Here is a 22,954-nt window from a genome sequence, read left to right as displayed (position 1 = left end):
TAGACATATGAAAAAATGCTCAACATCACTAATCATCAGAGAAATGCAAATCAAAACCACAATGAGATATCACCTCACCCCAGTTAGGCTATCATCAACAAGACAAATAGTAACAAGTGTTGGAGAGGCTGTGGAGAAAAAGGAACCCTCATACACTGTTGGTGGGAATGCAGACTGGTGCAGCCGTTATGGAAGGCAGTGTGGAGGTTCCTCAAAATATTACGAATAGAATTACCATATGACCCAGCAATCCCTCTCCTGGGTATCTACCCAAAAAATCTGAAAACATTTATCCATAAAGACATGTGTGCTCCAATGTTCATTGCAGCTTTGTTTACGGTGGCCAAGACATGGAAACAACCAAAATGTCCTTCGACAGATGAATGGATAAAGAAGTTGTGGTATATATACACAATGGAATACTATTCGGCGGTAAGGAAAGATGATATAGGAACATTTGTGACAACATGGATGGATCTTGAGAGTATAATGCTAAGCGAAATAAGTCAGACAGAAAAAGCAGAGAACCATATGATTTCACTGATATGTGGTATATAAACCAAAAACGGCAAAAGAACAAGACAAATAAAAAACTCATAGACACAGACAATAGTTTAGTGGTTACCAGAGGGTAAGGGGGGTGAGGGGTGGGAGATGAGGGTAAAGAGGATCAAATATATGGTGACGGAAGGAGAACTGACTCTGGGTGGTGAACACACAATGGGATTTATAGATGATGTAATACAGAATTTTACACCTGAAATCTATGTAATTTCACTAACAATTGTCACCCCAATAAATTAAAAAAAAATTAATATAAGGCCCGGTCTTATTTTACTATAAGATTGGGTATAATATAATATAATATAATATAATATAATATAATATAATATAATACCAGGTCTTATATTAGCTTTTGATCCAAAAGACGCATTAGAGCTGATTGTCCAGCTAGGTTTTATTTTCAGGGAGTCAGGGTAAAGTACGTTTAAGACAAAATATTTAGCATACACATTTTCATATTTATGAAAAATATATAAATATTAATTTTTACTTTGAATTTTAAACTTGAAAAGAAATACGTTGCCAGAAAACTCTCAACACTTTACAAATAGCTATTACCATCTACAATACGATACACTTCAAGTAATGTTAAATTGATTTAAAAAATAATGATTTTGCCTATAAGGTGAAGTATTTCCATGTACTTCTTTTAAAGTCTATTAAATATTTTGTGAAATCCTTTTGGCCTAGCTTTGTACTATGGCCAGTATAATTTCTTGTTTTATATCCTGTGTATTTTAACATATATATTCCGGGCACAATTATAAATGAATATTTTTTTGAAAAGTGTCTAATAAAAATGCCTGAAAGAAACTTCCTAAAAAATACCATATACCTAAATTATTTTTAAAATCCAGTCTTATAAATTTTGTCTTTCAACTAGAGATTTAAATTTTTAAATGTTTGTTAAGAATGCTGGCATGTTTTGGTTTGTTTATACCATCTTACTTTATGTTTTCTTTTTTCCTGCTTACTATGTATTTCTGTTATTTTTCTCCTATCTTGTTTTCTGCTGATTGAGTTTTTTAAATTTCATTTTAAAAATTATATTTGGTTCTTTAAATATGTATTTAGTCAATTTTTATTCTTATTGGTAAATCCTTCTTTTATATATTTAAACATATCGACCATAAAATTGTTCTATTTTCTGTAGATTGTTCTATTTTCTGTATATGATAAAAACATATATATGTCTGATTCTGCTCTCCCATATTTTTACTGTGTTTTGTTTATACATTTCCTTTTGTGTTTTCTGAATTTCTTTTTTCTTTAATCATAAAATTTTATTTGTTGCAATTTATAGAATCCCTTTGAGGCCTGGTTTGAAGGTGCATTACTTCAAAAAATTTTGTATTTGCATATGCCAGCCACCGTAGTAACCTCATGAAAATAAACGCCTTGAGGGTTTTGGACTTCATAGTTAAGGTAAATTAGTGCTGCAAATCTGTATGAACATTTGGTTTCGGTTACAAATTTTCAGGGAAGTTGATTTTCTACCTCTGCCAAGTATCCATGTTAATACAGACACATTTCCTTTCTTTCTCCTTTTAGGTGCAATTGCATTTCTATCTCTCCTTTGCACTGAGCTTGTAGCCCTTTGGGGTCCTGCTTCATGCAGGGGTCTCCTATTAGAGTTACTACTTTGCAAAGGTCTTAGGTTTTGTTTTCTGACCACAGTATCCCTGGGCCCTGGAAGCCTAAACTGGTCACCAGGATTAGGCATAAGTGGGGCTTCAGGCAGCTAAATACTCTGGCTTCCTGTTCTCACTTTGTTTTTGGCATGTGAGGATTCCTTAATTTCTTTCCAGTTCAGGGGTAATTTAGAAAGCATTTTTTTCCTCCTTTTGTGTTTTCCTCAACACTTATAATTGTTTTTACTGAGAAGTTTTTCCATAGAGGATTGTATGCAAAGCTTCAGGCAAGGTAAGTTGACCCATATGATCTTTTTTAGATTTTTAAAAAATCATAAGCTATAATGATTTTGTAAAGATATTACATGTGATCTATCTGACCTACTTCACTCTCCATTTTAGGCTTTTTGATAAATTATTAAATTAGTAACCAAATAATAAAGTCACGATCTTCAGAAAAGCAGATGATAATTGCATATGGGAATACAATTCAAAGAGAGATTAATGAAAAAGAGTAACTGGATTGGGAGGAAATTAAATGTCTCCTATGAGATAATATATAGTTTGATGTAGACAAGTTAATTTGTTACAGAATGATCAGTTTGCCAGGATATGATCTCTTTTCCTTTCTTTTGGCTAATGCTTTTTCAGATGAAGATTTTTCAATGACTTCCTTCCAATGCCCAAAGGAGCCTTTAGGAAATGTGATTTATAATATGTATTCTCTCCCATTCTTTAGGCAGAGAATACATATCACAGGTTTGAAATCTAGTATTCTACACTTGAAATCTAGGATTTTAATACTGGGTCATTTCTTTCTTTTTTCTAAATTTGCCCCTCATCCGTGGGCCCTATCTCAATAAATGCCATCATTATTTGCCCAGTTGTTTCTCCCAGAAACCTAGAAGTCATCTTCGAATCTGCATCTTCTATCAATATTCACATGCATTTTCCAACAAGTTTCAACAGTTTAACTTCTCCAATGTCTCTAGAAGGCTCTGCATTTTCCCCACTCCTAATCTCTTAATTGGATTAGACAGCTGATCTCTGTCTTCCTTCTTGCACCCTCCCACTATTCATCAGAATACTTTTTTTTTTCCTCACTTAAGCAAGTAAGGAAACTTAATGGGTTCTCAAATAAACATGGTAACATATTAGTATTTTCAACCTTGATTTAATCTCCAGACTAGTACTCAGGATACTTAAGGGCACTGATGCTATTTCCTTATACAAGAAAAAGACCCTGGCAATTTAGGCCTAAGCCTAATACTAAGCACAAGGAAAACTGACATTAATGAGGCCAGACACTTAACACAGATATGTGATTCCATTTTTAAGTTGAATGACCTTTTAATAAAAAGTGATTGGAGATTTATGTTTAGAGAGCTGCATCAGGGAAAGTGGATAGGATCTGGCAGACTTGGAGGTAGTGATTGGAGAACAAAACTGTCATTTCATGATTTGTATTCCGCTGAACTAATTCTATGCAACAATTGATCACATTAGTTAAGAAAAGGGGGAAAAGAGGGAATTTGGGGAAAGTTCAAGGAAAATTTGTTTATGTATGACTATACTTTAAAATCACAAGTGTTGCATGGAAGGTGATGATTAAAAAATAAAAAATAAAAGGGAGACTGTAGGAACCAGATATTATGGTCACACTGCTTGGGTTTAAATCCAGGATCATAGCTTTTTAGATGTGTGACTGTCGCGTCCAGTGCAACACGGGCAGTGAGGGAAGGAAAAGGAGCGGCTTAAGGTTAAGTTTTTTAAAAAAGAAAGAAACAGAGACTTAATGCAGTTAAATCTCAGAAGGCCAGGGGGCCTCGCAGTCATGAAAGAGGAACCCAGAATCAAGCCGACTGGTGGCTTTTATTGATATTCACATAAGGCATTAGCATTATCTGTGAATCTCATACATCTTAATAGAAAACCAATTGGAGTCAATCACCCTTGCCTGCAGACAGCTGGACCCTAAGTCTCAACTTCCCCAAGGGACAAAACCTAGATGCATGTGAATAGATGGAGAGCACCTCATTGGATCACTTCCCTTGCAGGTTTTGGGAAGGAATGCAGCCACAGAGGCTGAGGCTTTCCTTAGCCTGAGGAAGGTGGGGCTGTGCCCCCCTCTGTGAACCCCGTGGGTTCTCCTGTTGGTCCCCATGACTGGTCTGGTTTGAGTTGTTCCTTCCGTGAGGAATCTTACTCGTCATTGACTGTCCAGTCATCTTTCTGGGACCAAACAGGGAGGCATAAGGTGCAAACACAAAGGTTTAACAAAGTCCCTGAAAGGATTGTCTTACAGACTCTCCTTTCTATGGGGGCAGATAGAAGGAAACAAAAGGTTAAGCTGTTGCGTGGCTACATGTGACCTTGGAAAAGAAACTTAAATTCTCTGTTCCTTTACTATCTGATTTTAAAAACTGGGAAATTAGTAGTACATACTTCACAGAGAGGTTGTGAGGATTTATTTAATGGCTATATTTACTGCGCTGGCTCATACTAATCACTATACATATGTGAATCATCTTTTCTTAATTAAAATTCACTCAGAAAGTCTTCATTATTTCCTGTGTGCCAGACTCTGTTTCAGTTACTGCAGTTATAGCTCTGAACTAAATGATCCTTGCCTTCAAGAATTAACAGTGGACATAGACAATATGAAAGCATGCATGTAAACAAATAAGAAAATTCAGAGTGATAAGTGCTATAAAGGAAATAAAGCAGGACAATGAAATAGGGAGTCGTTTGTATTCGAGTGGTAAAGAGAGTTATCAAGGGGAACTCCTAGCTTGAGTATAAACAACTGGATAGAAATCAGTGACTGTGGTAGGATAAATAATGTCTTCCTCCCAAAGATATCCAGGTCCTAAAAGTTAGATATCATACAAAGATGCTTCTCTGACCACAATGGGATGAAGCTAGAAATCAATAACAGAAAGAACACTGGAAAATCACAAATTTGTGGAAATGAAACAACATAAACAACGAGTGGAGCAAAGAAGAAATCACAAGGGAAATTAGAAAATATCTTGAGACAAATGGAGATGAAAATACAACATCCCAAAACTGATGGGACACAGTGAAAGGAGCGATATGGAGGAAATTTATAGCTATAAACACTGACATGAAAAAAGAAGGAAGATCTCAAATTGACCAACCTAATATTATAACTTAAGGGACTAGAAGAATAAACTAGACTCAAAGCTACGAGAAGGAACAAAATAATAAAGACTAGAGCAGGGATAAGTGAAATAAACAATGAAAAAATAATTGAGAAAAATCAACAAAATCAGAAGTTGGGTCTTTGAAGAGATCAACAGAATTGACAAACCTGTAGCTAGATGGACTAAGAAGGAAAAAAGACACAACTGAAAATCAGGAATCAAATTGGGAACATTACAGATATTACAGAAATACAGAGGATTATAAGAAAGTATTATGAACAATTGCATGCTAACAAACTGGATAACCTAAATGAAATGAACAAATTCCTCAAAAGAGAAAACCTACCAAGACTGAATCACAAAGAAACAAAAATCCTAAATATAACTATAACTAGTAAGCAGACCGAATCAGTAATCAAAAATATCCCCCCCCCAAAAAAAAGCCCTGGACTTTATGGCTTTGTTGATAAATTCTACCAAACATTTAAAGAAGAACCAACACCAATCGTCAAATTTTCCAAATAATTGAAGTGGAAGGAAGACTTCTTAATTCATTCTACGAGGCCAGCGTTTTCACGATACCAAAGTGTCATGCAGGGTGTCAGGCAGTGTCTCTGGTCCTGCTCCCCACATAAGAATGCAGGACATGGTGAGGCCAAAAAGGAACACCCACGGAGCCATAGGTAGAGGAGTCATACCACTATGGTCTCGCTGGAGACTGGGTTGGAGACACAGGAGGCAAGAGCCACACTGTCCGCAACCTGCCATCCACTTCTCTACCAACCAACCTCACTTACTAGCTGCAATCCGCCATGCTAACTGCAATCCACTCTTGTTAGCTCAGCCACCATCTTCTTGCTAGCCCCCATTTGCTGGTAGCGTAGCCATGGCAGTTATATTAGTGGCCAATGGCTCACTGGTTACAACTGACGGCCAACTAGCCACAGCTGATGGCCATCCAATCACAGTTGATGGCCATTTACTATCTGAGCCAGCACCTTTCCACGTAAGGCTGAGAGCCTGGAAACTGCACTCCTGGCTCTGTCCCCACACAAAGCTAGACAAAAACACTACAAAAAACAAAACAAACAAACAAAAACAAAACTACAGACCAATTTCCCTTATGAACATTGATGTTAAATTCCTCAACAAAATACTAGCAAACCAAATTCAGGAAGACAAAAGGCATCCAAATCACCAAGGAAGAAGTAAAAGTATTTCTCTTTGCCGATATGATCTTATATGTAGAAAACCCTAAATAGTCTACCAAAAAGAAAAACTCTGTTAGAATTAATACATGGGTTCAGCAAAGTAATAGGATATAAAGTCAACACACAAAAAGAAGTTGCATTTCTATACATTAACAATGAACAATCAGAAAATGAAATTAAGAGAACAATTCTATTTATAGTATTATAGCATCCAAAAGAATAAAATACTTCAGAATTAACTTAACCAAGGAGATAAAAGACTTATACAATGAAAATTAAAAAACATTGTTGAAAGAAATTAAAGACATAAATGGAAACACATTCCAGGTTCATGGATTGGAAGACTTGATACTGTTAAGATGTCAACATTATCCAAAAATAACCTGCAAATTCAATGCAATCCCTATCAAAATCCCAATGTCCTATTTTTTGCAGAAATTTAAAAAAAACACCCTATTTTAAAATTCATACGGAATCTCAAGTGACCCAAAATAGCCAAAATAATCTTGTAAAAGAGGAACAAAGCTGGAGACTCATACTTCCTGATTTCAAAACTTACTAGAAAGCTACAGTAATCAAAACAGTGTGCTACTGGCATAAAAACAGACACATAGACCAATGGAATAGAATACAGATCCCAGAAATAAACTTTCTCATATATGGCCAAATGATTTCTGACAAGGGTGCCGAGATCATTCAGTAGAGAAAGGACAGTCTTTCAACCATTGGTGCTAAGAAAACGGAATAACCACATGCAGAAAAAGGAAGTTGAACCATATAGAAAAATTAACTCAAAATGGATCAAAGATCTAAATGTAAGATCTAAAATTATAAAATTCTTAGAAGAAAACATAAGGCAAGAGCTTCACGACACTGAATCTGGCAGTGATTTCTTGGATGTGGCACCAAAGGCACAGGTAATAAAAGAAAAATAGACAAATTGAACTTCATGAAAAATTAAAAATAATTGCATATATATAAATTTTTGTGCATCAAAAGACACTATTAACAGAATAAAAAGCCACAGAAAGGGAGAAAATATTCTAAGTCATCTATCTGATAAGGGATTAATATCCAAGATATACACAGAACTCCTAAAACACATCAACAAAAAAAATGAAAAACCTAATCAACCTAATTGAAAAATGGGCAAAGTACTAGAATAGACATTTAACCAAAGAAGATATATAAATGGCCAACAAGCACACAAAAAGATGCTCAACATCGTAATCATTAGGGAAATGCAAATCAAAACCACACTGAAATATCACCTCACACCCACTAAGATGGCTACTGTTAAAATAAACAAACCCACAAACGTCGGGGAGGATACAGAGAAACTGGAACCCTTGCACACTATTGATGAGAATGGAAAATGGTGTGTGGCAGTGTCTCAAAAAAATTAAAACCAGACTTACCACATGATTCAGCAATTCTACTTCTGGGTATTTGCTCAAAAGAATGAAGATCAGGGTCTTAAATATTTGTACATCCATGTTCATAGACACATTAGTGACAAGAGCTAAACATAGAAGCAACCCAAGTATCCCTGGATGAAGGAATGGATAAACAAAAAGTGATATATAGAAATGATGGAGCATTATTAAGCCAAGAAGAAAGGAAATTCTGACACTGCTATAGCCTGGATAAATCTTGAGGACATTATCCTAAGTGATACAAGTCAGTGACAAAAGGATAGTTACTGTATGATCCCATGTATATGAGGTATGTAGAATGGTCAAATCCATGCAGATAGAAAATACAATGGTGGTTAGCAGCGGAAAGGTGGAGGGGGAACAGGGAGTTACTGTTTAAGGGGTAAAGACTTTCAGTTTTGCAAGATGAAAAGACTTCTGGAGATGATAGTGGTGGCGGTTGTACAACAAGGTGAATGTACTCAATGCCACTGAACTGGACACTTAACATAGTTGAGATGGTAAATTTTATGTGTATTTTTACCACAATTTTAAAAAAGTGTTATTAAGTAAAAAAAAAAAAAAAAGGGAAAGAAAAGAGAGAGAGAGAGAGATCCATATCTGAATTCCTGGAACCTAAAATGCTACCTTACATGGCGAACAACAAACAAATAACTCTGTAGACATGATTAAGTTAAGGATCTTGACACAGAGGGATTATCCAGGTGGTCCTGAAATGCAGTCAACATGTACCCTTAGAAGGGGTGGGAAGAGGGAGGTTTGAACACAGAAAAAGAGGAGAAGGCAACGACACTAGGGAAGCAGATACTGGAACGGTGTCGTCACAAGCAAAAGAAGGCTGGTAGCCATCAGAAGCTGGAAGAGGCAAGGAATGGGTGTTCCCCTAGAGTCTCCAGAGAGAGAGCATGGCTTTGCAGACATCTTGATTTTGGCTCCATTAAAACTGAGTATGATCTCCAGAACTGTGAGAAAATACACTTCTGCTCTTGTAAACCACCAAGTTTGTGGTAATTGTTACAGCAGTCACAGGACACTATAATAATACAGTGACATTTACCGCAATGGGGGACACTAAAGGAGGACGAGATTTCTGCATGGGATGGAATAAAATTTTTGAATGAGACTTACTATTTCTGAGGTGCAAATAACACATTTGATAATTTGCATTAAATAAACAGGGAAAAGCAATGGGGCTAGCTGCAATTCCCTAGGGAAATAGTTAGCAGGGAGGAGAGCAGGGACCAGCTTCAGCCAACAGTATGGAAACCACACAGAGGTTGAAAACCCTACAAAAGTGACCAGTAAGGGGCATCCAATGAGGCCTCAGGCATTAGAAGCCAAAAGAAGAAAGTATTTAATGAACTGAGGAAAGGTCAACAGTTTTGAATGCTACTTATAGGTCAAATAATATGTGACCATTGAATTGTCCAATATGGAAGGCACATGCTGACCTTGACAAAGGCAGTTGCTACAGACAAGAGACAGAAATGAGAATAGATTGGTTAAAGAGCCTGGGAAGTAAGGAGTTAGAGAGAGCATGGAGACTTCCCATTTGTGCAATTGGCTTGTTTATTTAACCACATTCTTGAGGTTACTTAAAATCGTTGTACAATGGAGAGTTTTGAAGAATTTGAGAAAACTCCATTTGAGACATCTATGTTCCTTTCCAGCTTGGAAAAAAAAGAAAACTTATTCCCCAGTGTAATAGCCAAATATCTGCTAGGGAATGAACGTACTGAAATTGTCTAGAGTTTGCACAGTGTCTCCAAAAACTGGGTATTAGAGCTTTAATCTGAATTTGGACATCTGGGATGATTTACTTGCACTTAAAATGCATTTAAAAACCATCCATAGTAGGTAAAAGCATACAAATTTAAATATTAGTAATAACAAATTAATCAGTGTGCCACATGACAAAGAATTTCTTTACTTTCCCCTTTCCTCAAATTTTCCTACTCCTAGAAAGCAAACCCTAATGAGAAAAATAATTCAATCCAAGTGTAGACTATCTTAAATACTGCAGAGTAGAAACAATCACGTAATATTGGATTTTACTATGTACAAAGTATTTCCCTATTGGGAAAGAATAATGAGGACATTATTTTTGTTAAGAAAAGACATGAAGGCTTTCTTTAAAATAATATACATACAATATTTAAATTCTGGGAGAATATTAAATGTTTTGTCAGACCTAATCACATTAGCTCTCTCTATCTGTGACTAATAAAAGATCATTTCATATGATTTAGTTTGAAATTTTAATGGAAAAAGCACTATGTATTTTGACAACTTAGTATTTTCTTTCATATATTTAAAAATCTTTAATTAGCGTAATTAAAACAGCTGATACAATTCCTTGCACAGCAATAATTAAAAATTTAAAATACTCTCTTCATAGGAGTATACCTGAAGTGAGGCAAGAGAGAGCATTTTTTCCCATTAAAAGATTAAGTCCTTTTAGTATGTAGAAATATTTTTAAGAATTCCACAAGATTTCCTAATTCTAAAGTAATTGTTTTATATACACACACCTATGTATATGCATTTACATATGCAATAAATATAAATGATATGCATAACTATGTGCATATATATGATATAAATATATTTATGAAATGTACTTTATATAAATGCATATATATGAACTAAAGCACACCCAAATCATCCAATGAATGTTGTTGTTGTTGTTTTTAACTTGCACTAACATGTGGAAGCAATTCATACCCCCCCAAAAACACACAGACAGCCAGATTGCTTTTGCTCCTGGGAAGCCCCTGGGAGAGAAGGAAAGAAATTTCTACGTGATATGACAAGAGGGGCTTCCTGGGAAATTGAAACAGGTTAACATCCTCGTCACCACAGAAGCCTCAGGGCAGGGAGCTGGGCTCCAGGTTGGATGGTCTCTGTGTCTGTAACACAGATTACCTAAATAGCTGTGCGCAGGCTTTTCCTCCACGACTTTGATTCTTCTTGCTCCGGGAGGTATCACCAGCACTTCCACATAACCTGCAAGAGTCAATAAAATATGAAATAAATCTTGAGTTCTTATACGATCCCTTTTCTTAATTGACTTGTCATTTCTTCTTTTGGTTCCGGTTTTCTCTATGATATTTCAATACCTATGGGGACACAAATTCTATGTACAAAAGCTGTCATAATTTCAAGTGGAGAAGTTTCTTGGAAAGATGTTAAGTCCAGAGCACTATCAAGGACAAACAGGTAACTGCGTTTTATGTGAAAAGCTTACTGATACCTTGTGAACTGTGAGTCAAGAAAAAACACAATGGGCCAGCTAGTTAGAAACACAGTGGATTTTGGACGACAGCAAACAACCTCAGATTTTGCTCCTGGGACTCCTTTAAGTTAGAAAGTGTGGGGAAGAAGGACAGGCAGCTGGAGAGAAACAGCCAGAAGGGATCAGGTCCCTGCAGTAGCTGAGCATAGGACAGGAGAGACTGCGCCCTCCCTGAGGACACTAAGCAGGGGTTCTGAAATAGGCTGGAGACAACTAAGTGTAAGGCCCTCCCTCAGTCCAAAGCAATCTAGTGTCACCCAGGAAGGTGTCAGGCAGCTAGAAACAAGACACAATTCATTGTTGCTCAGGCAAGATTTTTCGGCAGAGGTTTAGAAAAGTAATGCTTGAAGTGAAATAAGATACAGTGGGATAGAAGAGAGAATGTGCAGAAAAAGTCAAAATCAAGACTTCATTTAGTGCAGAATAGTATAGAGTAAGATGCCTACTTTTGGCTGAATAGTTACGCTTTAAAATTACATTGAAATGGTATTTAATATTCTTCTTAGTATAACTGTGTAGTTCCATATATCTGATAAAAACCTAATTTCAAAATACTTTTAAAAAGGCACCATAGCTAATCCCAGAGTCATCTGCTTAATTATTCAAATTCCTCAAACTGTTGCAATGATTTGGTGTATACCAAAAGGTGGCATATACCCCACCTGGTGGCAGTGGCTGGAATTAGAGGCATGTGCTTTTCCAATCATAATTTCCATTAGCGAACACTGCTTATTCAATTTAACCATTTTTACTAATACCAAGCCATACAAACATTATCATTTTGTTACATAAACAAATAGGCAGCAATGGAAATGGAAACAAATGCTTACTGCCTATATGTCCTCAGAAGTAAGGTAAGAAAGTATTTGCACTCAATGAGTTTATAATCAAATTGGGAAAACAAGGCAGAAATACCTTATATACATATATACATATACATATACATATATATATATATATATATATATATATATATATATATATTAAATAAAACTTCAAAAATTATGTTTAAAAGGTCACATGCAAAATGCTATGGTTACCTCCCTGCTAAAGGATATTAGTATGTTGTTTAAACTGTCCTCCTTCTCTGATCGCATCACCACTCAAAAGGTTTGTTGCTATTTTTAACTCACAGAAGTGGGATTTATTTTTCCTTTTTCCCTTGTAAATGTTTATATACATTACTCATGTTTGAGAAACGCTGACATCAGCCAGAACCACTATGATTCAGAGGAGAGACAGTCAAGGAAAGCTTCACAAAGGAGGAAATAGATGAACTGTCTTTGAAGAACGGATAGGATGTGTGTGTGTGTGTGTGTGTGTGTGTGTGTGCGCGTGCACGCGCATGATGTGTTCACTGTATATAATAAATAAAAGTAAGGAAGTAAGTGGAATCCTTAGTAGCACAAAAATAAAATAATTCTGACAGAATAAGAAGATGTAAAGAAGATGGTTCTACTGAAGAGAGTTTAAACGTATGCCCAGGACACTGAACTTATCAATGTGCAGCTACTGGACATTCTATAGCAATGAACTTGTTGATTAAATACTGGTTTAAGAGGCTTTGTCTGGCAGCAGGTGCAGGATGCCCAGCAATGTAGTTGTGAATAACAGTGTCGGGCGTCTAATGTAAAAATCCGTGGAGGCTAAGGTAGAAAATCCAGAAGGCACTGTGAAGGAAAAAACATTCTGAACTTGAGAACCAATAGAAAGTGGGAAAATAAACATTGACAATAATGTTTTATTATTGTTATTATTATTATTATTATTATTATTATTATTATTATGTGAGAATGGGGCCATTGTTTATAGGAATGTGGAAGTCAAGTTGTAGTAATAGTCCAATAAACACAGCTTTGGAATTGGTAGTTAATAAAATGGTGTAACACACCAGTAAAAACATCCAGGAAGCTCTCTGGAACTCCAGAGCAAGGTCAGGCTACTGAAGTACCTTTGGGAGGCATCTTTGCAGAGGCAGTCATTTAAGCCATGAAAGTAAGTGGGAAAAACTGAGAGACTCCACCTTGGTGACAATCATTAACAGAGAGATTAAAAACAAAGCAGGAAAGAACAGAGAAGGAATAATCCCAAGAAGGTGGAAAGTTGGCTATGTTGGTACAATGGAATTAAAGGATTAGAATATCTCAAGAAGAGTTATTGGTCAACTGTGTCATAAGCTGTAGAGAATCAAAGAGAAAGGAGATTGTGACTGGATGTCACAATCAAGAGGTGACTTAATCTCTGAGCAAATGAATTCAGCAAAGTGTTTGGAGATGTAGAAAAGAAGAGTAGATAGGGAAAAGTAACTGCTAACTCCTCTTTGAGTTTAGCAGTAAACTACTGTACATTAGGACAATAGCTATAGCTAAGTTTATAGTTACAGTACAGCAATTTTCTATCATTCAATTGGAATGGTTTGGAGGATAGGTGAATTAAACTGAATTTAATTAAAGAAGAAAGAGATGAAGAAAATTATTAAGCAGACATTTGAAGAAAGATAGCCAATGACTGGGGGGCTAGATATTTTTCAGTAAATGAGCCATTTAGCACAATTGAGAATGTGCATTTTTTAAAGAAGTGAATGTAAGAGTGGCTACTGCCAAGTTTAGAAGTTGCAATAAAACCTATAAGGTCAATATCATAAATTTTATCCTCACATTATGACAGTTTGCTTTGTACATAGGAACATCCTATCTTATCTTATAACCAAAAATCCCATTATTAACCATCTTAAAATGCTGATAACAATCATTTTCGTGGTAGTTACAATGAAAAATACCACATTTTGAACAACTGCTATGTGCTAGTCACTATTATTATTTACATAAATTATTACATTTGATCATAATGATGACATCCAAGGTATATATTACATTTCTTATTTAATAGATGAGAAAATAAAGGTAGTAAAAATAAAAACCTTTTTCATGGCTGTATTGTCAGTAATAAGCTGACTCAAGCTTTGAACTCAGATGTCTCTGATTCTACTATGTGCTTTCAGCTATGACCCACTGCTACTATTTTATAGAACAGAATACATGACACTATGACTCTCCTACTGCTGTGGCAAACAGAGTCTAAGAGCTGTGTTCTTATACTAAGAATAATACATGTTATGCACATTTTCTTCTTCGTGTACACGGGGAGTACTTCAAAGGTAACCATAGTGATATTCAGCAATGAGGTATGTAGCACTTTTTCTAGGATAAGTTCTCGAACTTAATTGTCAGACCTCGTACTGGTAACTATATAGTTCCACAACTGGCCAAATACACAATTTACCTTTAAAAGTTCCTTGAAAAAATTATCCCCTGGCTAGGCAAGTTACAATGAAAAACATGATAAATGTACAAAAAGAAAAAAAAAAAAAACCCTTTTAAGTTTATTTTCTAGCTCCAACAAAAATGATTGAGCAAACCCTAAATAGAGCACAGGGACAGAAAACACCCACTTGTGTCTGCACATGTGTTACTCATACAATATATACAGCATGCATGGCCAACTGGACCATGTAAGGCTGCAATTCCTTCAAGATATTTTAGGAAGTCCATAAACTATAAGGATAAAATTGTCTCAAGGGAAATGAATACAACATTCCGAAAGTCACAAGGAGATGAAGCCCGTGATATAATTAAGGACTTGAGCAGATTTTTGGTTTTGAAAGTCCTCAGTGTAACGTTTCATTATCCATTGAATTTACACATATTACTGGATCACACACTATGCTGACCACTGAGAACATGGTCCTGAACAAAAATCAGAATGCAATTTTTCCTCATTGATCTTCGAGTCTAGTGGGGAAGTAAAAACCAATGAATGTTCAATTGCAAATGTGCCTGGAGCTACGCCATATGGATACAAACATGGTAAGCATCACCAAACTAGTTGTCAGTGGTAGGAGGTGGAGGTTGTTCCGGGAACACCGCACTGAATAAGTGACATATGAACTGAGATCTGAGTGATGTCTAGGAATTAACAGGCAAAACTAAGGGGAAGCTAACAGAACCATATTTTTAAAAGCACGGTGTTGGAGGACACATGGACAGTTGGAGCATTTGTAAGAAATCTAGTGGCCATAGCTTAGAGGAGGAAAGGGACCTGGGTGTGAGAGGATGCCGACAGACAAGTAGAAACAGCATCACGTAGGACATTTTTTTATGGTCAAAGTTAAGAATCGTTGTCTCTACCCTGTGAGCAGTGTGAAACTAGCATGGACTTTTAGGAAGAAAGTAATATTAGTCTCTGACACTCCCAATATCTTAGGCATCATAGACATTTTCCAAATACCAGATGCCATTAGTATAACTTACCTATAGCAAACAAACAAATGAACACAAGTATAAATTAAGGTGCAATAAAAACAAAGGAGGTTGAGTAGGAATCTGGGGAAAAAATGTATCCACATAACTGCCGACGGAATGACGAGCATCACTCGAGTGTTAACCGGTTATTTCTGTTTTCTATGCTTGGTGGGAAAATCAAGTGTTATCACAATGAAATAAAGATATCAGTGCTAAATATGCACCAGTATTCTTCGGTGATCTGTTTCCATGCATATGAAATAACTGGACAAGAACGCGCTTCAAAAATTCTAGTATCTTTCAATCTTTAGTCTTTCAGTCTTTATTTGAACTTATGCATCATAAATACTTTACCCATCACAATCAGGCTGATAATTGCACTATAATTGCATTACAATTGTACTTCTTAGTTGAAAGACTGAGAGCCTGTTACACTTACATATGACTTTTCTCATTGAGTTCTGGCAGATTTTGACTTGTAGGACCTGTCACCTTTTTCATAGCTTTGGAGACTGAGATTTTGATCTACAATTTACCCTGGGCCTTAGTTACTTTTAGGCTTCAAAATTTTCCAGCTTACTTACCTTTTATTCTACTGGGGGCTAGCAAAAGGTTGTATTCAACTTTAGAGGGCCGTGTCTAATTTTCTTTTCTGAAGGACTTTTATCTAGAATGAACTGTTTTCTTGAGTATTCAAACATCAGTGGCTTGTCCTTTGTATTTAAACTAATACATAGTTTAGTCTCAGGGTTTTTGATATTTGAACAAGAAAGGAATTTCAAATAGGAAAAAGTTGACTTATGGAATATAGGCATATTAAAGATGATAAAAATATAATCACAAATACTAAGACAGTTCAATAGGTAGATGTCCAGCTAAGAAACTAATGTAAACACTGTAATGTCTGCTTCCTCCCAGTGAACTTGAGGACCTGAGCATAAAGCATTATCTGTCTATAAAGCATATTTGTAGGTCATTATATTTCAGTATAGATAATATTACTTTTTGTTGGGGATCACTTTAAAACTTACACTGTATTGATCATTCATAATCATTTCCTCCTGATATCCCCCGAATAATAATATTTATAGACGAGGAAACAAAAGAATAGAGAATGACTTGCCACTATTAATACGCCCGGAACATCATCCCATCTTCTGACTCCCCTGTTATTGTTCCCACCATGCAACACGGCTAAAGACTCTCTGTTTTCTTTTCCCTCCAAAGTTAGTAAAACATTTAGAAAAAATAAAGAAAATGGAAAGCTGAAAACCTGAAGACGAATACTCTCAATAGTTGCTTCAACCTGTTAAAAATCAATTATTCTTTTAGACATCATGCTTTGCATTGGAGAATAAGGTCCGTTAGAAATCTGATAACATTTGCCAATGCAAATTAGATTATTCCCTTGCTGCTACAATTTATTAAATGCACAACAGATGACTTCATGTTTTCATTATTGGGAAATGGGCTTGTTAGAATTTCTGGCTCATATCACATGTATTGTATATCATCAAGACAAATCATTCAATACCCATTACAAAAATCTTCAACGGAATCAAAACTGATGTGTTAAGTCAAAGTTCTATGTAAATTCTGTCCCCAAAGATTGTTCGGATTATTAATTTTGAAAAATATTAAAAAAAAATTACCTGCTCCTCTGGTGTGATTAAAATCTCCTTTAATGATTTTGCACGATTTTCCATTGCCATTGCATACACCACAATGATCTTCCCTTGCAAGAGACCCTAATAAACCATCACAGCCAACTTTCTGTAACAAGAGAACAATACATCATAAAGTGAGATTTTTCTTTTTCTGTTTTAACTACTAATTTAGGACAAACATAATCTCTACAACCTAGACATATTTAATTGACAAACTAGTAAAATGTCATATTCTTTGGTGCAAACCAATACAGCAAGCTCATGTCAAATAATATTATCTGTCAAGTGATCAACTAGCACGATAGTGATGAGAGTATTTTTCGTATATTAAAATTAAATGATATGCTAAAGCAATTTGGAAAAATATTGAGACAAATGCAATTTACACAAGGCCCAAAGGAAATCACATTTCTATTAAATATAACACAATTAATCTCATTCATTCTACTCAACATAGAACAGATAACATATTCATTATATGGATGGCTCCACTTCTAAAGTAGTTGCAAAGCCAATGCTGAATATTAAATGTTAACTTTGTGAAAACCAAACATAAATGTTTATTTTCACTGCAGTTCACGAATAAACTTCTATGCCCGTCTTCTTTGGCATCCGGCACACAAATGTGAGTAAGAACTGCTCACAACCCATGGCTGCTATAAGAAAATATAAACAGTGGGGAAATTAATTTTTATATGCTCCCAGAAGAATTTTGTTAGTAAAAATCTTCTGAGATTAAATCACTGACTCTTTCCTAGTGAATAATGTTAGTCTCCCACCGACGTTCAGTAAATATGATCATATTTTGCCAAGCTATGCATACTCAAAGGGCAGAATTTAATATGTCAGTATCGTCAGAAATAAATGGTAGGATGACACAATTACCTCGAAATAGGAGCTGCAAGAGAGACAGATAATATATCCACTTAGAACAAGTTAAAACTATTTTAGAGAAATTTTTAAAATATTAAATAAAACAGAAAAAAAACAGTCTTTTGCTGTGGGTGTTGGTGCTGTGATGGGGGAAGCAGGCGATGATAAAATGCAGCTGCTGGATAAATATCCTGAGAGAACAAAAATCACATGAAACCTACATAATATTGCATCCCTTCCTTTTGTCAAGGGAGGGTGTATCAGTATCAAGAGAGATAAAGCAATGCATTCGCGGAGAATTCTGACCAGCGAATCAAAGCTTATTTGAGGAGAAATAAAGAGAATATCTCCGAAAGAAAGAGGTGGCCACCACAGAAAATCCACAAAATACAACAAAAGTATGGGAAGAGTTCACTAAGCAGGAGCCATGAAATGACCTGGGAGTCCTGGGGTAGGGAAAAAAAAATCTCTCCTTCATGTTCTAATGAAGAAAAAATTTAGAGTAGAGCCTAAAGTGGTTTTGAAATAACAAAAGCACCATGTTTTGCTTTCTTCCAGCATCCCGTTTGTTTCTTGGCAAATACAACAAACTCAATAAATGGTATATAGATGATTACATAAATTAGTACCTAGTAGTGTCTCAGGTTTTTCTAACCCTTGTAGCTGGGATATTACAAGTCTGCAAACCTACAATAAAAGTCAATGACAGACATAATGCCATGGCTCCAAGATCATATATTTTTAATATAAGAATCAAAGATTTTGTATTTGTAATTGATAGTCTCAAATATCCACACTTATCAAAATATACTCACATTAACTCCAAAAGTTGAAGATGGATGACTTTGTTTAACTAGTGGTACCTGAGGTACCACTGGCGTGATAGAGATGGGAGGATAATGTGGTAATACAGAGTAGAGCTTTCTCCATCTTTTCCATGATGGAAACGTCACAGAGCCAAATTGGGTCACCAGGAGAAAGCTGTTTTCAACTGCCCTTCTTAGTCCACTCACCAAATTTAGAATTCTACATTCAGCTTCAGTACTACTATGAGCTTTGTGATAAAACAAAACACTCAAGCCAAACCCAATATATAGAAGGTTGTCAGTACTTAAAAGAAGCATGTTTTTAATTATATTGAAAGACTGAATAAAGCATTTGAGTTAAAAAGCCAGAATCTTGAAGTATTCCAATGTTCTCAGAAGTCACAATCCATTTCACAGAACTTTAATTATAATAATCAGATTCACATAGCACTTATGCATAATTTTTTGTTGCTGTAATTTTAATGTCTAGCTAGAGCCCTGCTTACACAATACCGTTAAATGAAACCATAGCAATTTAGGCTATTGTATGTTGCATATACAGTTGGAAAAATAATTTTTTTGAAAAATAAATTAACTTAAGACATACACTAACCTGACAGATTTACATAAAATGACAAAATAAAATTAAAAGCTTTAATTGCCCATCATCTACTTCTAAAAAAAAATGTAGAGGTGAATACCTGCAATGGTTTTTTGTTGTTGTTGTTGTTTTGCTTTTTTTTCACAGACAAATGAAAACTACATTTTGGGTTACTGCCATATTCTGGTAAAGAATAAAGGAAATTAATATGTAATTATGAGACTGTTTCTTATGCCAATGGTATTACATGATTCTGTGCTATAAACTTAATAGCATCCTGGGAAAATATAGAACTTTAGAGCTGGTGAAGCATTTAAGTTTCATGTTGTTTTCAAGTTTTTACCCAGAAGTCCATAGACTTCTTTTGGACTACAGAAGGATCCATTCATAGCTCACAATTGTTTTCAAATTTTGGTGTGTGTGTGTGTGTGTGTGTGTGTGTGCTCAGGTGTGCATTTTTCTGGGGGGAAAAAGCAAATTTTTCATCAAATTCTCAAAGGAGTGTATTATACAAAAAAGTCAATGACCATTGGTCCAACTACTTCATTTTACAAATTAGTTAACGTTTGCAAACATATTTTAAGTGATTTTCCCAAGAACACAATTTCTTAGTAGCTGCCATGGATCCAGTGCTGCTCCACTCAGATACTCATTTTCATAACTAAAGGATTTATTTCCCTTCCATGTCTGGGAAGTTTATCAGTTGATGGCTCTCAGCCATCAACCCTTTTCAGAAATTGCCTAGCCTGAAGAAAACTGCCTTTCCCAAGGTCATTATCTCCTTCCCGGGGAAGCTTGCATCCAAATGTTTGTAGACGCTGGGGGTAAAAAGGGCAGTTTATCTCACCCCAAATGGGGACAACTCTGAAGAGCCATCCAAGTTTCCATGCTCCCCAGAGGGTCGGCTGAGGTCTTGTGACTTCACTACAGCTCAACTCGCCCCTCTGCCCAATCCTGTTCCCTTCCCCTCCCACACCGATGTTGATCATGAAAACACTTCATCATTAACTCCCCAAATATTAATTAAACTCCCCGCATATTAATCTTCCGGGAAAGCCAACCTGAGATAGTGGCAGAGCAGTAACTAGTAACTTCTAAGTCCTAGCCCTTGATCTTTCCACTATGCTCTTCATCCTCACTTTAACAGAATTTCTATCTTTCTAATGACAAAGAAACGCACACAAATGCATGTAGTAGATGAAGATTATTTCTTAAAAGGAAAAGAAAGGGAAATGAAAGGGTTAAGAATAATAAGATAATTGAATATACATTTAAAAATCAGTTGATTCCAGTCTGTTGAAATGCTTTAAGATTAAGTGAACAATAGGACTGGTTTTATAGCTTTTTACCACATGGCTCAGTCTTAGACCCAGTACATGGAGAACTGGAGTGCTTGCATTTTTGGTCTGGAATGTTTTGACATAAAAAGCCCAAAGTGTTACAATTTTAGACCTGTTATATGCATATGACAGAATTAAAATCTCAGATTCTTTCAGATAGTAATGGGTATTAAAGACTAGCTAGTCCAAACCCTACATTATACAAAGTAGATCAGACTTGGTCAAGGTCAGAGTTGAGTCAGGAATACATCCTCATCTTTTGAATCTTGGTACACAGTTCTCCACCATACCATGTGGCTGCTCAGTGGTCCCCAGTGCTACCTCAGCAGACACAGTCTCCCTTTTAGAATGTCTTACCTGACACCTGCCATTTGCACAGATATCCAATCCCTGATAGCCACAAGAAGTTCCATCCATCACTTTTTCTGACAGAAGAATAGGCTGTTCTTTTCCAACAGGAGAGCAAAACAAGGCACATGGTTTTTCTACATACAGAGTAGATTAAAAAAAAGATACTAAGCATAAGTGACTCCATAAATATTTTTATCTCAAGCTTTATTTTTCAGAACAGTTGATGAGTGAAAAATATAATTTGATGTGAACTAGGTAATGTTCTATTAGAGTAGATAATACTGGAGGGTTATTATATCTCACTTTTAAAGTCCAATACACTAATTTTCAATCCTACGCATTTAGTGTTTTCTAATTGAAAAGTTACTAAAGGGAGAAAGAAGAACTTCCAAGATGAGCAATTCTCAGAAGATTTTCCGTTACGAGGATGTTTAGAAATGCAATACAACCCCATGAAAACAACCAATGGTATGCACAGTCACTGAGGTCCTGGCTAGGACTCAGCCCCCTTTACTGCTTAGTCAAAAAGCATGTTGGTACATAAGGCATCGAGGTTGAGAACCACTGTTCTAGGTGAAGAATTCTTGAATGGACGACCGTCTTCTTCAGTGCTTCATGAAACAATACGGTAGGATGGTTAGAGTTAAAACACTTGCCTATTAGGCTCAGTCAAAGAATGCCAAAACATTTCTCAAGTGCCGTTTCTATTTCTAAGCATCCAAAAAGGAGCTGTAGTATTTGGTAACACCAGTAGTAGGATTATCCAAATCTGAAACTTCAGAGCAATTTCCATGCTACATTACTACTCTATTGGCTTGACACCAGTGGGGCCCTTTACTGTTTATTAAGCTCATATAAATAGAATGGAAAATAGTTTACAGTCTCTGACACTGATCTCCGCTATGTCTTCAGTTAAGTTCCACGTATGCTGCTGGGGTTCTATAAATACCAAATGACAGCCAGAGGCAGGGAACTGGCTATCACTTTGCAAAGAGAAGACAGACAGTTAAATGAGCCTTCAGAATTGAACATTTCAAACAGTTTTCACATGTGGCTTCTGAGTCCTGCTCTGAACAATTCTGAGGAGTTGGAACAAAGCCGTCAATGTGCATGGTTTTGAGATTTTCCTTTAAGATGCCATTAGAAGCTGCAATAAAGCATTTCAGTGTGCTCTAACACCTCAAAGTAGGGTATGTTTATTCAATGACTGCTTACTATGTCATATCTTTGGACTTAAAAACAGCTGCTGTAATTGTAACACTTTAAAAGTGGTATGTATTTATGTACAGTTCTCTTTCTGGGGTTTTCATTGAAAAGAGGAGCAAACCAGATATATGAATAATGTTGACAGGAGTTAGTCTAGAAAATTCCACTCACATTCCAAGCAAGACTGCAGATAAAAATCTTTGTATTTCTCCTTTTACAACATACTGTCAATTCGCTGTGCTTACTTTAGCTTTACAGATGACATAAACATTTGATACCAATCTTCCTTCCTGGAGTGCACCCTCGAGACTGGGACAGTATAGAGATCCATTTAACATGCCAGGACTTGGCAGGTAGGCTCTGTCTTGATTTAAGAGGCCAACCCTTTCCAAGATATGCATTAAACATGGATTTCAGCCAAATTTCAGCACGAGTATGCAAAATACCTGCATGTTAAAGCCATGCCTCTTTTTTCTCTAAAAATAAATGTTCACCACTGCATTGA

At 35.9% G+C, this 22,954-nt stretch overlaps 1 protein-coding gene across 3 annotated transcripts in view; it reads right to left on the bottom strand.

Moving 5' to 3' along the window:
• The window catches only part of ADAMTS19 (ADAM metallopeptidase with thrombospondin type 1 motif 19), a 232,549-nt gene that overhangs the window by 54,539 nt on the left and 155,056 nt on the right, over positions 1-22,954 (bottom strand). For all 3 annotated transcript variants that reach the window (XM_088798593.1, XM_088798594.1, XM_019756011.3), the window contains 3 exons: positions 21,250-21,377; positions 17,258-17,378; positions 10,935-11,015 (listed from right to left, as the gene is read on the bottom strand). In XM_088798593.1, the coding sequence (XP_088654719.1) occupies positions 10,935-11,015; positions 17,258-17,378; positions 21,250-21,377 (330 nt within the window). The remainder of the gene's footprint in view (positions 1-10,934; positions 11,016-17,257; positions 17,379-21,249; positions 21,378-22,954) is intronic.

This window comes from Rhinolophus sinicus, chromosome 5 (assembly GCF_057876585.1).
Source record: "Rhinolophus sinicus isolate RSI-liver-muscle chromosome 5, RSI-T2T, whole genome shotgun sequence".
NCBI lineage: Eukaryota > Metazoa > Chordata > Mammalia > Chiroptera > Rhinolophidae > Rhinolophus > Rhinolophus sinicus.
Note: the sequence above shows the minus strand (reverse complement) of the source record. Positions and strands in the feature narration are given on the sequence as shown.